Consider the following 17,212-nt stretch of genomic DNA (forward strand, 5'->3'; position numbering starts at 1 on the left):
CAACCTCATCTTGCAAGAGATTGGGTGCTCTGATGTAAAAAAAATTATAAACAGGATCTACCCCCCCCCCCCCCCCCCCCACCGAAGTGCTGCCCCCCAGGTAACGTGCCCACAGAAACGAGAGCACCCCCCCCACCCCTTGGACACGGGAAACCCATGGACATGGGAAATAATCCCCTCTCACAAGCGACGTAGTAGAAGCCCCCCCCCTTTTGTGGCCCTGCCCCCTGGCATTGCCACCTGGCACCACCCTGGTTCCAAGGGGCAGTGTCTTTGCACTGCCAGGGAACTGCCTGGGTATGACCCTCTCCCCCTGGGGGGCTGTCCTTACCTGCACATGTCCAGCAGGGACAATTCACCAGGTCCCTGTTGTAAATCTCGCTGATGTGACGCCATGCTGGAGTAGATGGGGAAATGCTAATGTGGGAGGACAATTAGGCGGGGAAATTGGCGATGATCTGTAAATGTAGGGCAATGGGGTTGCCATTTATTCATGGTGGGAATCCCATTGCATCATTGGTGGTGGTGGCGGCAGGGGAGTGCGGGGGGGGGGGGGGATGAGGACAATGGGAACACAAAATCCCACCGGCGTTAAAGTCATTGCAGACTCCCATGGATTCTCCATCTCCACCTGCTTTCCTGCCCAGCAATAACAGGGTCGGGGAATCCCAACCTGTATGTGTATCAAGCAATCCTGGTCTCCACCAGGATTTTCAGCATCCGGTCTAAATATCTGTGATTCACAGGCAATAGAATTTTTTAAGACACAAATGGTCGAATTGTACAGAAATACATTTAATCCATGACTACGATGAGGAAAACGTATACAAAACCACAGTTAACAAAATGTTAATTATATTTTACCATATTTATATAATGACAGGTTATTGCTTATAGATTTATGATATTACCACACTGTAAGTAATAAAATCACAATCCTTTCTGCGTACCAAACTTTGTTCGTGTGTTCCACTATAAGGCCTGCTGGTTAAAATTCCAAATGCAGATGGTGCAGATCCAATTAAAGGAGCCCACCCCCACACCGAGAGGTCTGGGGACAGCCACCATCAGGCTTGCCAAGCTGAGTCTGTGTCACAATAAATACTTTCTCTGCTAGGCTGAGGCTTTTCACAATCTGTTGTAAAAGTTTAAAAAGTTTGAAAAGTGCAAGGCCCAATCAGGCACATTTTCAGTACACCAACGTGGAGAGTGTCTTTGCCGGGTGACGCAGGATGGACAGGGAGACAGTGGCGTCAATATTTTAAATTGTCACTTCTATCCCTCCACCAAGAACTGGGGTCTTCAATACAGTAAAGTTAAATAGGTCAGGTTTTTCTTTTCCATTTTGAGAATGCCCTGCAGCACACTACACTCATGTTGTTGGCAACTGGGTAGATTTACAGCTTGGGACCTATGCTTAAAACTGGCACTGCAGATTGGCTGCCCAATATAATCAGCATCCAATTTTCAGCATCACTGTGCCAAGGAGGTTAATGTCGGAATTGTTTCCTGCTCCGGATTTTCCCCACCGGACGTGCGATTGTCAGGATTGTCGGATAAGGACAGGATCTGGCGGGCTTGCTAGATAATCGAATAACGGCCACACACCAGACTGTCAAGGCTGACAAAGGAACAAGCAGGACAATGCAGCTCAAGGACAGTTGGTGCCCATGGAACCCCAGCTCAGGAAGAAATCAACACTTCCAAGAGTGGGGGGCAGAGATGGAAAATTGATGATGGAATGAAGAAAAGGCAAATGAATCATATAACTAAGCAATAAAAATCTTTTCGGTCACCTAAGGCAGTGGGTGTGTTTGAAATGTTGAAATTATGCATATTTCTTGGATTTCTTTTGTCATAAGGAAGTTTCAGGAAAGGCAATGCAAATGCCTCGTCCTGTCTTAATGAATCTATTAAACTGAGATGGTGCAGATTTTACACTGTCACTTCAACTGCCCTCGTAATTTAGCAAAGTTAATTCCTGCTTAGTTTCACGATGTACAAAGTGGTACTTTCAGCAAGATTTCATCCTTCAAAGACAGACATCTGAAAAAAAAGTGTCTTTAAAAGTCTTTAAAAGTCCAGGGCTACCAGTTATTTAATAGCGTCTGCTTTTGTACATTGAAAACTGGGTTCTCTTTGCAACATTTTTCTCTCTGTCAGCTTAGAAAAGTTCAATTAATTATTTCAGATGTTGAGAGAGAGAGATTTATATCTATCAAATGTTGATGTCTGTCTCAGAAGTACAAATAAAACAAACAGCTCTTTGTGATACTTTCACTGCCACTTGTGGAATCTGTAAAAATATAATTTTTTCAGATGAAACCCTTAGAAGTGCCGAATGTTTGTTTCAAAACCATCTACAAAATTTTTCCTGACATAATCATGTGTCCATGAGAAATACCTTAAATCAGGGTACTTAATGGAGCTTGTTGTTCATTTTCTTTGAAAATGTTTGCGAATTTGAAAAGTATTGGCGAGCAGGAGAAAAAATTGTTTGACCGACACTGAAGAATCACTAAGTTGTGTAATGGACAGTGTTTTCTTTCCAGTTCCTGTTGGTGTGGAAAGGCATGGAACTGTGTCAGATGCACAACGGCAGGAGTTTGGGGGCTATGTGATTGGCGTCATGTGATGACAGCTACAGGTCTATGCCCGAGCAAGAGTTGGCAACCCTTGGAGAAACCCCGCCCACAGCTCGGGGAGACTAGGAGGAGCAGACCGTGCGATTGGGCCTAGCTAATCATCGAGCAGTCCACTGGGGATTCACGCAATGGATAGGGGGGGACGAGGAATGGTTATCTTACGAGGAAAGGTTGGACAGGCTAGGCCTGCATTCATTGGCAATTGGAAGATTGAGGAGTGATCTTACTGATCCTGAGGGGATTTGATAGGGTTGATGCCAAAAGGATGTTTCCCGTTGTGAGGGAGACTAGGACTCGGGGACATAGTTTAACATTAAGGAGTCTCCCATTTAAGATGGAGATGAGAGGAATTTTCTCACAGAGGGTCTTGAATCTTTGGAACTCTCTTCCCCAGAGAGTGGTGGAGGCACTATTTTTATGCAGAGGTAGATAGATTTTTGACTGACAAGGGAGTCAAAAGTTATAGGGGGGGAAGAGGAATATGCAGTTGAAGCCACTGTCAGATTAGCCATGACCTTATTGAATGGCAGAGAAAGCTTAATGGGCCGAATGGCCTACTCTTGCTCCTAACTTGTATGCCTCCTGTGGGTTGGGGAATGTAGCCTCAATGCAGTATTGGGTGGGAGGAGTTTTTTGAAGATACAACATCAGAGAAGCATTGTAAAATCATAAAGTCATAAAATCACAAGTGTGCCTGAAAATTGTGAGCGATGTCCTCGGCTCCTGGCGTGCAATATTCCCCACCGTTCTCCTGTACCAGGATCATGACCTCTCTTGTAATTATTGCCACTTTAGCTCTGATTCTGGTATCTGCAAAAACCCATCCCTGAATGTGAAAAGCAACCCAACTTTTAAAAGCTAACTTCACAACATTGTGACGGTTGAACAGCCTCCTTAGCAAACTCATGAAGCTACGTTATAGAGTCTTCATCGTTTGACCATTCTTCCCTGGTTGATCTTCTGTTAAGACTTTGCTGATTCCCGAAATTTCCAGGGAGCGGTGAGGAGGTCCATAATATTGTCAAGCAAACATTCCCAGAAATGTTTGGTTTTGGTGCTAAGCACTTTTCAAAACTGTGAGGCAGCACTGGAGAGATTGAAGACACGACCGTGTAGTTTTTGAGGCATTTTGTTCTGTTCTCAGCTGTGCCGCATAGGGAAGGTTTAAGTCACCACTTTGCCAGGAGTACAACACTGAATACCTTGCTTTCCCGGTGAGGTCCACATCTCCTTCTACAATAAGTCCAGTTCTTCCAGACTCCGCAACAAAACCGTGTCCCTGACGTCCATAAAGACATTTCGGATATTTTCTGTGTCTGTGGCACAGGTGAAGTGCCAGTAGATTTTTCGCTTCTCTTTGTTTTGCCTCAGGTACATTTTTAAGATAAAGTTCATGGCAGCCCCAGCATTTCCTTTAGTGCCTGAAGACAAAGAAAATTACATTTGTTGAGCAGGGGAGCGAGTTAACCTGAGCAAGGCTGAACATGTAACCGTTTGAATATCAGGATTGTTATTCCACTCTGATAGGAATTCATGTACAGCAAAGGAGGCCATCTGGCCCATCTGCTTTTTTGTGCTGGCTTTTTCTCAGAGTGGTGGTGAGATCTCGTTCTCGGATTTCCCCGCCACTCACCAATGAAGTAAAGAGGTTGCTGGCCAGAAATGGGTGGGAAGCTCATTTAAATCCATTTGAATATATTAACATGCACTGAAAGGGCTTCCCTGCCAAGTGTCCCTCCACATAAAGAATTTATCCCTCGTCGACAGGATGTCACACCAGCGAGGCTTACAGCAGGTTTTTTAAAAGGTGAAGCAGTCAAGAGGAACCCGCCGGGCTGCGAAGGTTAGTATAGCCCCCAGAGGGAGAGGAATATGATGGGCCATAAACCTGCCAGGATTGAGGCATGACCACTGACCCCAGGAGATGGTGAGACGATCTGCCTGGGTCTTTGGGATTTTGGCCCAGCGGTTGCAAAAGCTGCTAGGCCCTCAACCCTCGCACCCCCTTCATCACCCCCAATGCACTCCTCATGCAACACCATGCTAACTCATGGGGGGCTGGTTTAGCTCACAAGGCTAAATCGCTGGCTTATAAAGCAGACCAACCAGGCCAGCAGCACGGTTCGATTCCCGTACCAGCCTCCCCGGACAGGCGCCGGAATGTGGCGACTAGGGGCTTTTCACAGTAACTTCATTGAAGCCTACTCGTGACAATAAGCGATTTTCATTTTCATTTCATCCCCCTATACCCCATACCTTCTCCATGCTGACATATATCCCATCCAACCCTCAGGGCCCCTTCCACTTCCATTCCCTGGAACTAACGTCTTCCATCTTCACCTTGCTGTGCACAAACTGAGGCTTATTTTTGTAATTAAATATTGAGAATCCTTACAAGGAATGGAAGAAAGAGCGGGGTAAAAGGATTATGTTTTCTACTTACCGTCAAATTCATGGAAATAGTCCACTAAATGTGATTTAAGAACCTTCTCCTCCAAAATATCCTTTTTATTTAAGAAAAGAATCATTGATGAATTTGCAAAGCAGTCAGATTTCAAAATAAAATGGAAAAGAGCCAGGCTCTCACTCATTCGATTCTGCAACAAAGGAAATCACAGCGGGTAATTATAGCGATTTCTTTCAAATTTAAATGTTGAAGATTTTGTCTACAGTTGTTCTAAATGTCAACGCTGGCGCCTGGCGAATATTCTATGGTCTGGAGAGGGTCTCACTAATGACATGCTAATGTATTGAAATGAGGTTCCTGGGCATGCGCGGAATAAGTCGCAATACTCCACAGGCAAAGGGGGGCGCGGGGGGGGGGGGGGGGGGGGGATTTGCAGGGAGACGGTTAGCGATATCAACATTGCCAGCAAGGATTACATTTCTCTGTTCTTGGGAAGGAGGTGGTTGGCCTTCTACCTGAACTGTTCTAGTCCAGGTGGTGAAGGTGTTCCGACAGTTCTGCTATGCCGGGAATTTCAGCAACAAGGAAGGAACGGGAGATATTTGTCCAAGTCAGGATTGTGTATGTGACCTAGGGAGAAATTTGAACGTGATAGTGTTTCCCATGCAACCGCTGGGAGAGTTGACTCAGGTGCATTTTTATCATTTTTACAGACCGCTAATCAGATAATAACCAGCCCGTTAAAATGCTGCTATAATCGAAGGAAACATTGACTGTACGTGGGCAGGTAGGTGGGTAATTGGGCATATGGTGGGTAGATTATGGGATGGGTAGATAGGTGTTTGTGTGTATGGGATGGCTAGACAGGTGGTTGTGTGGATGGGATGGGTAGGTGGGTAGTTATGTGTATGGGATGGGTAGGTAGGTGGTTGTGTGGATGTTATGGGTAGGTGGGTGGTTATGTGTATGGGATGGGTAGGTAGGTGGTTGTGTGGATGTTATGGGTAGGTGGGTGGTTATGTGTATGGGATGGATAAGTGTACGGGATGGGTAGGTGTATGGGATGGGTAGGTGTATGGAATGGGTAGGTGTATGGGATGGGTAGGTGTATGTAATGGGTACGTGTACGGGATGGGTAGGTGTATGAGATGGGTGGGTGTATGGGATGGGTAGGTGTATGGGATGGGTAGGTGTATGGGATGGGTAGGTGTATGGGATGGGTAGGCGTACGGGATGGGTAGGTGTACGGGATGGGTAGGTGTACAGGATGGGTAGGTGTACAGGATGGGTAGGTGTACGGGATGGGTAGGTGTACGGGATGGGTAGGTGTACGGGATTGGTAGGTGTACGGGATGGGTAGGTGTATGGGATAGGTAGGTGTACGGGATGGGTAGGTGTATGGGATGGGTAGGTGTATGGGATGGGTAGGTGTGTGGGATGGGTAGGTGTATGGGATGGGTAGGTGTCTGGGATGGGTAGGTGTGTGGGATGGGTAGGTATACGGGATGGGTAGGTGTACGGGATGGGTAGGTGTACGTGATGGGTAGGTGTGTGGGATGGGTAGGTGTGTGGGGTGGGTAGGTGTATGGGATGGGTAGGTGTACGGGATGGGTAGGTGTACGGGATGGGTAGGTGTATGGGATGGGTAGGTATATGGGATGGGTAGGCGTACGGGATGGGTAGGTGTACGGGATGGGTAGGTGTATGGGGTGGGTAGGTGTACGGGATGGATAGGTGTGTGGGGTGGGTAGGTGTATGGGATGGGTAGGTGTACGGGATGGGTAGGCGTACGGGATGGGTAGGTGTATGCAATGGGTAGGTGTACGGGATGGGTAGGTGTATGGGGTGGGTAGGTGTACGGGATGGGTAGGTGTATGTAATGGGTACGTGTACGGGATGGGTAGGTGTATGTAATGGGTACGTGTACGGGATGGGTAGGTGTATGTAATGGGTACGTGTACGGGATGGGTAGGCGTACGGGATGGGTAGGTGTATGAGATTGGTAGGCGTACGGGATGGGTAGGTGTGTGGGATGGGTAGGTGTATGGGATGGGTAGGTGTATGGGATGGGTAGGTGTATGGGATGGGTAGGTGTGTGGGGTGGGTAGGTGTACGGGATGGGTAGGTGTGTGGGATGGGTATGTGTGTGGGATGGGTAGGTGTATGGGATGGGTAGGTGTACGGGATGGGTAGGTGTACGGGATGGGTAGGTGTGTGGGATGGGTAGGTGAATGGGTTGGGTAGGTGTATGGGATGGGTAGGTGTATGGGATGGGTAAGTGTACGGGATGGATAGGTGTGTGGGATGGGTAGGTGTATGGGGTGGGTAGGTGTATGGGATGGGTAGGTGTATGGAATGGGTAGGTGTATGGAATGGGTAGGTGTGTGGGGTGTGTAGGTGTACGGGATGGGTAGGTGTGTGGGATGGGTAGGTGTATGTAATGGGTACGTGTACGGGATGGGTAGGTGTATGTAATGGGTACGTGTACGGGATGGGTAGGCGTACGGGATGGGTAGGTGTATGAGATTGGTAGGTGTGTGGGGTGTGTAGGTGTACGGGATGGGTAGGTGTGTGGGATGGGTAGGTGTATGGGATGGGTAGGTGTGTGGGGTGGGTAGGTGTGTGGGATGGGTAGGTGTACGGGATGGGTAGGTGTACGGGATGGGTAGGTGTACGGGATGGGTATGTGTATGGGATGGGTATGTGTATGGGATGGGTAGGTGTATGGGATGGGTAGGTGTGTGGGGTGGGTAGGTGTGTGGGGTGGGTAGGTGTACGGGATGGGTAGGTGTACGGGATGGGTAGGTGTATGGGATGGGTAGGTGTATGGGATGGGTAGGTGTATGGAATGGGTAGGTGTGTGGGGTGTGTAGGTGTACGGGATGGGTAGGTGTGTGGGATGGGTAGGTGTACGAGATGGGTAGGTGTGTGGGATGGGTAGGTGTATGCGATGGGTAGGTGTACGGGATGGGTAGGTGTACGGGATGGGTAGGTGTTTGGGGTGGGTAGGTGTCTGGGGTGGGTAGGTGTGTGGGATGGGTAGGTGTGTGGGATGGGTAGGTGTGTGGGGTGTGTAGGTGTACGGGATGGGTAGGTGTGTGGGATGGGTAGGTGTGTGGGATGGGTAGGTGTACGGGGTGGGTAGGTGTGTGGGATGGGTAGGTGTGTGGGGTGGGTAGGTGTACGGGATGGGTAGGTGTATGGGATGGGTAGGTGTGTGGGATGGGTAGGTGTATGGGATGGGTAGGTGTGTGGGATGGGTAGGTGTATGCGATGGGTAGGTGTACGGGATGGGTAGGTGTGTGGGATGGGTAGGTGTGTGGGATGGGTAGGTGTGTGGGGTGGGTAGGTGTACGGGATGGGTAGGTGTGTGGGATGGGTAGGTGTGTGGGATGGGTAGGTGTACGGGGTGGGTAGGTGTGTGGGATGGGTAGGTGTGTGGGGTGGGTAGGTGTACGGGATGGGTAGGTGTATGGGATGGGTAGGTGTGTGGGATGGGTAGGTGTATGGGATGGGTAGGTGTGTGGGATGGGTAGGTGTATGCGATGGGTAGGTGTACGGGATGGGTAGGTGTGTGGGATGGGTAGGTGTGTGGGATGGGTAGGTGTGTGGGGTGGGTAGGTGTACGGGATGGGTAGGTGTGTGGGATGGGTAGGTGTGTGGGGTGGGTAGGTGTACGGGATGGGTAGGTGTGTGGGATGGGTAAGTGTATGAGATGGGTAGGTAGGTGGTTGTGTGGATGAATGGACAGTCAGGGTGGGCCAGGTGAGCTGGGACACTACAAATTGGCTGCTCAGCTGATGGATCGGTTGGTGCAACTGGAGATGTCGCTGACAGGGACCCTGCCAGCAGAAATTCCAGCAAGTGCATGTGAAACTGACAAGGGTGGATTTCAGACAAATTATCTTGATCCGTCCATTATTTTAAAAAATGAACAATTTAAAATTGGAACAAAGAACCTCACCATTAAAAAATGTCACTGAAAACAATTATTGCTATTAACTAAAGGAGAATGATAAGGAACCTCAATCCAAACTCCATTTGGTATGGAATTTCAGATCTTCCGATCCCGACGACGATGAACCTTCGCCGTGTGTTTCCCAGTGGCGGGAGGCCCATACAACAGGAAGACCCGTTGACAGCAAAGGGAACACAAGATCCTGCCATGAGCCAATGGCTGTCCACCTCCCCTGCTGTAAAATACGGCACGGGGCATGAATTTCCACGAAAACCAAGTTGTCAGAGAATCATACATTGCATGTGTCCAAATTTCAGATCCGCAATGTCGGCTATAAAATTTCCAGCAGACGGAACTGACCTGTAAAATTTCCCATATATCATTCATGAGTTGGTTCCCAAGTAAGTCTAGAGTAAGTTAACTTCAGGGTAAGTTAACTTCACACTCCAAACTCTCCGATGCCCAAGGAGTCTTACCTCATTCTCACTCTCTTCTAGGACTTGATCATATTCGCTGAGGGAAGCCAGGAATATAACTGACACGACATTCTCAAAGCAGTGGATCCATTTCCTCCTTTCCGACTTCTGCCCTCCAACATCCACAATTCTAAGAGTTAAGAGAAGGACTTAGTAATCTTGAAGACCACTGATCCATTCAGGAACACAATCGGCCCCAGTGTACCAAATAAACAGGTATCATTTTAAGAATATACATGCCAAGTGATTATTGTTTTAAAAGATAGCCACAAATAAAATCATTAAATGTAAACCCATAGAATACTTTTATTACCATAGGATACTTTATTGACTGTCAATTGCTATTTTCTTATGAAGGAAAACTTCCCGTACCAGCCTCCCCGGACAGGCGCCGGAATGTGGCGACTAGGGCCTTTTCACAGTAACTTAATTGAAGGTACTCGTGACAATAAGCGATTTTCATTTCACTAAGATACATTTCTCTGTACGTTCAATGCTCTTTAAATTCCACTTTGTTCCAGTCAGATTGAGCAGAACTTTATCCAATATTCAGCTAAATAAATCCAATGGTTAATTTTTTTGTAGGTTTAATTGTGGGTTACAGAGCCCGGGTACAGCCAGGAGGCCTGGTTCCTTGACAGGGCATTTCTGGTAAATTCAGGAAGCACAGATCGGAAAATCACAGGCCTGCAGCTCTGATTCCCCATCCTGCAAAACCATGGGACAGAAAATGGTGGACTTTGGCCCCAGCTTCTCGGTCGCATGAAATGAATGAAAATCGCTTATTGTCACGAGTAGGCTTCAATGAAGTTACTGTGAAAAGCCCCTAGTCGCCACATTCCGGCGCCTGTCCGGGGAGGCTGGTACGGGAATCGAACCGTGCTACTGGCCTGCTTGGTCTGCTTTAAAAGCCAGCGATTTAGCTTTGTGAGCTAAACCATTAACCCTTTCATTTCCAGCAATGAATCAGCCTCACTGATGGAGAGCATTTGTGCTTCACTGATTGATAATATATTCTCGTCCAGAGCGTAAGCGGGGCTATGAAATGCTTCACACCTTTGGAAAGAGCAGAGACCGTCAATCCCGCAGTTCACTCAAACTATTTGCATTACTCTGTCTTCCACAGACACCAACTGGGGTTGGCTAAGGTCGAGTGGACAGATGTATGAGCAGCAGCGGCGTTGGACTTCTGGTGCTGGCGTGCAGGGAGAGGTTGTGAACTGGCCAGCTCCCGCCAGGGTATTTGTTTTATGGCCCAGGTGTTTTGGTGGACAGACTCTACCCATCTGAAGGTAAAAGGAGCATATTTGTGAAAAATGGCAAAAAAAGGCTGGAGGTAAGCAGCCTGCCGATGGAAATTCATTGACGGACTCGGAGGCGTCTCCTGGTTCTGCAGTAGAGAAGAAGGCGGTGGTGGCTCTGGCGGTTGCGGTCAACATGTTGACTCGGGTACTGGCCATTGAGTTCGACAAGCATTTCGAGAGGCAATGGCGAGTGATGTTGAAACCCTTCGAAAGCCGATCGAGGAGGTGCTGGGTCCCGCCCGAGAAACGCCCCGGTGAAGGAGTGTGGCGAGGTGTTGAAGGGTGTGGAGATGGCTCGGTAGAGGCACAGCGAGCAAATCGCTCGCTGGAATCTGGATCTCGTTGGTGGCAGAGAAAAATAAGATTCTGAGGAAGAAGGTGGACGGCCTGGAGAATTGAGTCGTGGGGTTGCCTGGGGGTGTGGAGGGCCCGAATCTTACTGTGTATTTCTTGCAGATGTTTGGGAATATTTTGGGGGAGGGTGGACTCCTGACCCCTCCAGGGCTGGACAGGGCCCATCGAACACTCCATCAGAAGCCTCGGGCGAGTCAACTTCCACAGGAAGCCATCGTTAAGATTTCATAGCTCCCAGGGGAAGGAGTGTGCCCTGAAGTGGGCCAAAGGGCACCGTGATTCGAGGTGGGAAGGGAGCCTCATTAGTATTTATCAACATGTTGGAGTGGAGCTTACGAGGCGATGGGAGGCCTTTAATAAGGCTAAAGCCGCATTGTACAAGAACGGAGTGCGGTTTGGAGTGGTGTATCCTGCGAAGCTGTGGGGTTTCTACAAGTCAAAGGATTACTATTTCAATCCTTCGGAGGAGGCTGATGCCTTTGTTTAAAATCATGGACTTGGATCAAGCTAACGGTGCCCTGTGGGGGGCATTTATGTTTGTTAATGGGAAGGGATTCTGGAGTATTTTTGTATATTTTCGTATTTCTTCGTTCTGGTTAGCACTGCTGCCTCACGGTACCAAGGACCTGGGTTCGATCTCGGCCCCAGGTCACTGTCCGTGTGGAGTTTGCACATTCTCCCCGTGTCTGCGTGGGGCTCTCCCCCACAACCCAAAGATGTGCAGGGTAGGGGGATCGGCCACGCTAAATTGCCCCTTAATTGGAACAAAACGTTTTTCTTGGGATGGACTTTGCAAATGTTGTATGGGTGTGGATGTGGGGCTGCCTGTGGGAATTTGGGGTGTGGATGTGGGGCTGCCTGTGGGAATTTGGGGTGTGGATGTGGGGCTGCCTGTGGGAATTTGGGGTGTGGATGTGGGGCTGCCTGTGGGAATTTGGGGTGTGGATGTGGGGCTGCCTGTGGGAATTTGGGGTGTGGATGTGGGACTGACTGTTCTGTGGCGTCTTGTTTCAGGTAGTATTGTTTGAAATATATGGCACCCCCCCTCCGGGTCGGAGAATCCCCGGGGGAGGCGCTGATCCGCCCTGCCGCCGGCTGCCCTATACTCCGGCTCTGTTTTTCGGGGGCCGGCGGGATTTACGCCACGCCGGTCGGGGGCCATTGACAGCGCCCCCCCCCCCCCCCGGCAATTCTCCGGGCTCCGATGGGCCGAGTGGCCGTAACGTTTTGCACTGTACTGCCGCCGTGAATTACTCACCTCACGCACAGCAGGACCTGGCAGGTAAGTGTGCGGGGGCGGTCCTGGGGGGGTGCGAGGCGATCCGACCCCGGTGGGGGGGGTGGGGCCTGGCCCGCGATCAAGGCCTAACGATCTGTGGGAGGGCTGGTTCTGTGAGGGGCCTTCTTTCCACCGTGCTGGGTCCCAGTGCGGAGAAGGGAACTCCTGCGCATGCGTGGAAATATGCCGGCCCGTCCGTGTATGCACGAGATCAAGCCAGCCGTTCCGCGCATGCGCGATCTCGCGCTAGCCCTTCGGCGACAGCTGAAGCGGCGCCAAACACTCTAGCGTCAACCTAGCCCCGAGAAATTGGAGATTTCCTCACTTTCAGGGGCTGTTGACGGCAGAGTTGTTGGCGCCGATATTGCCGCCGGCGTGGGGACATAGCCCCATTATCAGAGAATCCTGCCCTTGGTCTTTGTTGGGGTGTGTTGGATCTTGTTTTATTTTTTGCAACCGGGTTGGGTGGGAGAGTTTTTTTGTCTACCCTGGGTAGGAGCTACCTCGCTAACAGTTAATTTAAGCTAGCGAAGGGGAGCGAGTTGGGGGGAGGGGCTGCGACCTGTTGGACCTGTTTTTCTTGGTTCAATGAGCCCAGCATTTTTGTTTTGTTTGGGGGTGCATTTGGGGTTGGTTAGGAGGGGGTACTGTTCTTTTGTATGTAACCAATATGTGCATTTGGGTGGGGTGTGGTTCAGGGGAGGGGGGGTGAGGGGGGGAAGGACAGTGACTATAAGCTTCTATTTGTTTCACGTTGTGGGTGGGTTTGGTGGCCATCTTGGGTGGGCCTTGGGCCTACACTCCCTGGGCAGGCGCTTGATAATCCCTCTCGTTGGAAATGGCTGACTTCGGGTTGAGTGGGGTGGGGGCTGTGGGAGGTCAGCTGGAATGTAAGGGGATGGTCCAGTAAAAAGATCGAGGGTATATTATAATTGGATATTGGGTATTGAATTGGAGCACATTCTGGGGAAGGTGGGACCTGTACAAACAGGACGGTTTGCACCTGAACCAGAGGGGCAGCAATATCCTGGGAGGGAAATTTGCTACGGCTCTTCTGGGGGGTTTAAACTAATTTGTCAGGGGGATGGGAAAATGAGCTGTCGTCCAGAAGCCAGTGTTGAAAGTAGTGAGGTACTGAGGAGGGTATCAAGGTCGCAGGAGTGTACCGGCAAACAGGAAGGTGGGTTGAAGTGTGTCTACTTTAATGCAAGGAGCATCCGGAATAAGGTTGGTGAACTTGGAGCGTGGATTGGTACTTGGGACTATGATGTTGTGGCCATTACGGAGACATGGTTAGAACAGGGACAGGAATGTTGTTGGAAGGTCCGGGGTATAGATGTTTCAGTAAGAGTAGGGAAGGTGGTAAAAGAGGTGGAGGAGTAGCATTGTTAATCAAGGATAGTTTAACGGCTGCAGAAAGGAAGTTCGAGGGGGATCTGCCCACTGAGGTAATATGGGCTAAAGTTAGAAATAGGAAAGGAGCGGTCACGTTGTTAGAAGTTTTCTATAGGCTCCATAACAGTAGTAGAGATGTGGAGGAAGAAATTGCTAAGCAGATTATGGATAGGTGTGGAGGTCTCAGGGTAGTTGTCATGGGTGACTTTAACTTTCCAAATATTGATTAGAACCTCTATAGGTCGAATAGTTTGGATGGGGCAGTTTTTGTACAGTGTGTGCAGGAGGGTTTCCTGACACAATATGTGGATAGGCCGACTAGAGGTGGGGCCACATTGGATTTGGTACTGGGTAATGAATCGGGCCAAATGTTAGATTTGCTTGTGGGAGAGACTTTGGAGATAGTGACCACAATTTGGTGTCTTTCACTATTGCAATGGAGAGGGATTGGGCCATACGGCAGGGCAAGGTTTATAATTGGGGGAGGGGTAATTATGATGCAATTAGGCAAGAATTAGGGAGCATAAGGTGGGAACAGAAACTGTCAGGGAAAGGCACAAATGAAAAGTGGAGCTTGTTCAAGGAACAAATACTGCATGTCCTTGATAGGTATGTCCCTGTCAAGCAGGAAGGAAATGGGTGTGTGAGGGAACCATGGTTCACAAAAGAGGTTGAATGTCTTGTCAAGAGGAAAAAGGACATATGCAAGGATGAGAAAACAAGGTTCAGTTGGGTCACTTGAGGGTTACAAGGTAGCAAGGAATGAGCTAAAAAAAAGGGCTTAGGAGAGCTAGGAGGGGGCATGAGAAGTCCTTGGTGGGTCAAATCAAGGAAAACCCCAAGGCTTTTTACTCTTACGTGAGAAATAAAAGAATGACCAGAGTGAGGTTAGGGCCGATCAAGAACAGTAGTGAGAACTTGTGCATGGATTCAGAAGAGATAGGAGAGGCATTGAATGAATACTTTTCTTCAGTGTTCACCAAGGAGAGGGGCCATGTTTTTGAGGATGAGAGTGTGATACAGGCGGGTAGGCTGGAGGAGGTAGATGTTCTGAGGGAAGATGTATTAGCAATTTTGAAAAACCTGAGGGTCGACATGTCCCCTGGGGCAGATGCGATATATCCTAGGATTCTTTGGGAGGCAAGGGATGAGATTGCAGAACCTTTGGCTTTGATCTTTGGGTCCTCACTGTCCACGGGTATAGTGGCAGACTATAGGACTGGAGAGTGGCGAATGTTGTTCCTCTGTTCAAGAAAGGGAATAGGAATGACCCTGGTAATTATAAGCCGGTTAGTCTTCGATGGTCGGTAAATTAATGGAAAAGGTCCTGAGGGATAGGATTAATGACCATTTGGAAAGATGCAGCTTAATCAGGGATAGTCAACTTGGATTCATGAATGGTAAGTCTTGCCTCACAAATTTGATTGAATTTTTTGAGGAGGTAACTAAGTGTGTAGATGAAGGTAGAGCAGTTGATGTTGTATACATGGATTTCAGTAAGGTGTTTGAAAAGGTTCCCCATGGTCGGCTCATGAAGAAAGTAACTGGCTATCACATAGAAGACAGAGGGTAGTGGTGGATGGAACATTTTCAGACTGGAGACCAGTTACCAGCGGTGTACCACAGGGATCAGTGCTGGGTCTTCTGCTATTTGTGATTTTTCTAAATGACTTGGGTGGGTCAGCAAATTTGCTGATGACACCAAGATTGGTGGAGTAGTGGATGAGGTGGAGGGCTGTTGTAGGCTGCAAAGAGACATTGATAGAATGCAGAGCTGGGCCGAAAAATGGCAGATGGAGTTTAACCTTGATAAGTGCGAGGTGATTCATTTTGGTCAGACAAATTTGAATGCGGATTACAGGGTCAACGGCAGGGTACTGAGGAATGTGGAGGAACAGAGAGATCTTGGGGTTCATGTCCACAGATCTCTGAAAGTTGCCACTCAAGTGGATAGAGCCGTGAAGAAATGCCTATAGTGTGTTAGCGTTTATTAACAGGGGGCTTGAGTTTAAGAGCCGTGGGGTTATGCTGCAACTGTACAGGACCCTGGTGAGTCCACATTTGGAATATTGTGTGCAGTTCTAGGGCTTTTCTCTTTGGAGCAGAGGAGGATGAGAGGTGACTTAATAGAGATTTATAAAATGATGAGGGGGATAGATAGCGTGGATGTTCAGAGACTATTTCCTCGGGTGGATGTAGCTGTTACAAGGGGGCATAACTATAAGGTTCAGGGTGGGAGATATAGGAGGGATGTCCGAGGTAGGTTCTTTACTCAGAGAGTGGTTAGGGTGTGGAATGGACTGCCTGCTGTGATAGTGGAGTCGGACACTTTAGGAACTTTAAAGCGGTTATTGGATAGGCACATGGAGCACACCAGAATGACAGGGAGTGGGGTAGCTTGATCTTGATTTCGGACAATGCTTGGCACAACATCGAGGGCCGAAGGGCCTGTTCTGTGCTGTACTGTTCTATGTTCTATTTCCTGACCTAAATAATCTGAGGGCTGATGTGTTGTTTTTGCAGGAGACATACCTGCGGGTGAGGGATCACAGCAGACTGCGGAAGGAATGGATGAGCCAACTTTTCCATTTGGGCTTCGATGCAGGATCTGGGGGGGGGGGGGGGGGGGTTTGGGCTTCGATGGCAGGATCTGGGGGGGGGAGGGGTTGGGCTTCGATGCAGGATCTGGGGGGGGGGGGGGTTTGGGCTTCGATGGCAGGATCTGGGGGGAGGGGCGGCAATTTTGACGAACAAACAGGTTCTTTTCGCATTGGCCAAGGTTGTGGCAGACCCCAAATGGCAGGTACAAGATGGTTACTGGATCCTTGGCAGGCACGTTGGTGGCATTGGTCAATGTATATGCCCTGAACTGGGATGATACGCCATTTATTCGGAAGCTGTTGGCTTTAATTCCGGATTTGGATCAACACCACCTGATTTTTGGGGGTGATTTAAACTGCGAACTGGACCCGAAGGTGGATCACGGAGGTGCTGTTAGCTTTTATGGAGCAGATATGGGGTGGGGCAGATCCCATGGCTGTTTATGCACCCAGGGGATACGGAATTCTCGTTCTTCTCTCCAGTCCACAAGGTTTATTCCAGGATCAACTCTTTTCTGGTGGGTAGGTCCTCACTCTTGTTTGCGGAAGGCGGAATACCCAGCCACTGTCATTGTGGACCATAAGCTGGGAGACTTGGCTTTGGCGTCAGGCCCCACTCAGCGACCACTGTGTAGGTTGGAGGTCGGGTTGCTGGCGAATAGGGAATTTTGTGGGCCTTTGTCTAAGGCTATTGAGGAGTATGTCGAGTTCAATAAGAACAGGTTTGTCTTGCTCTCCATGCTCAGGGAAGACTTGAAAGCGGTTATTAGAGGAGAGGTAATATATAAGGCGCA

At 49.1% G+C, this 17,212-nt stretch overlaps 1 protein-coding gene across 2 annotated transcripts in view; it reads right to left on the reverse strand.

Annotated features, from left to right (window-relative positions):
* Window positions 1–774: 774 nt before the first annotated feature.
* The window catches only part of LOC119953368 (guanine nucleotide-binding protein subunit alpha-11-like), a 96,060-nt gene continuing 79,622 nt past the window's right edge, over window positions 775–17,212 (reverse strand). For both annotated transcript variants that reach the window (XM_038777561.1, XM_038777562.1), the window contains exons 5-7: window positions 9,487–9,616; window positions 5,089–5,242; window positions 775–4,066 (exon numbers count right to left, since the gene is read on the reverse strand). In XM_038777561.1, the coding sequence (XP_038633489.1) occupies window positions 3,879–4,066; window positions 5,089–5,242; window positions 9,487–9,616 (472 nt within the window). In that variant the 3' untranslated portion in view covers window positions 775–3,878. The remainder of the gene's footprint in view (window positions 4,067–5,088; window positions 5,243–9,486; window positions 9,617–17,212) is intronic.

Source organism: Scyliorhinus canicula, chromosome 18 (assembly GCF_902713615.1).
Source record: "Scyliorhinus canicula chromosome 18, sScyCan1.1, whole genome shotgun sequence".
Lineage (NCBI taxonomy): Eukaryota > Metazoa > Chordata > Chondrichthyes > Carcharhiniformes > Scyliorhinidae > Scyliorhinus > Scyliorhinus canicula.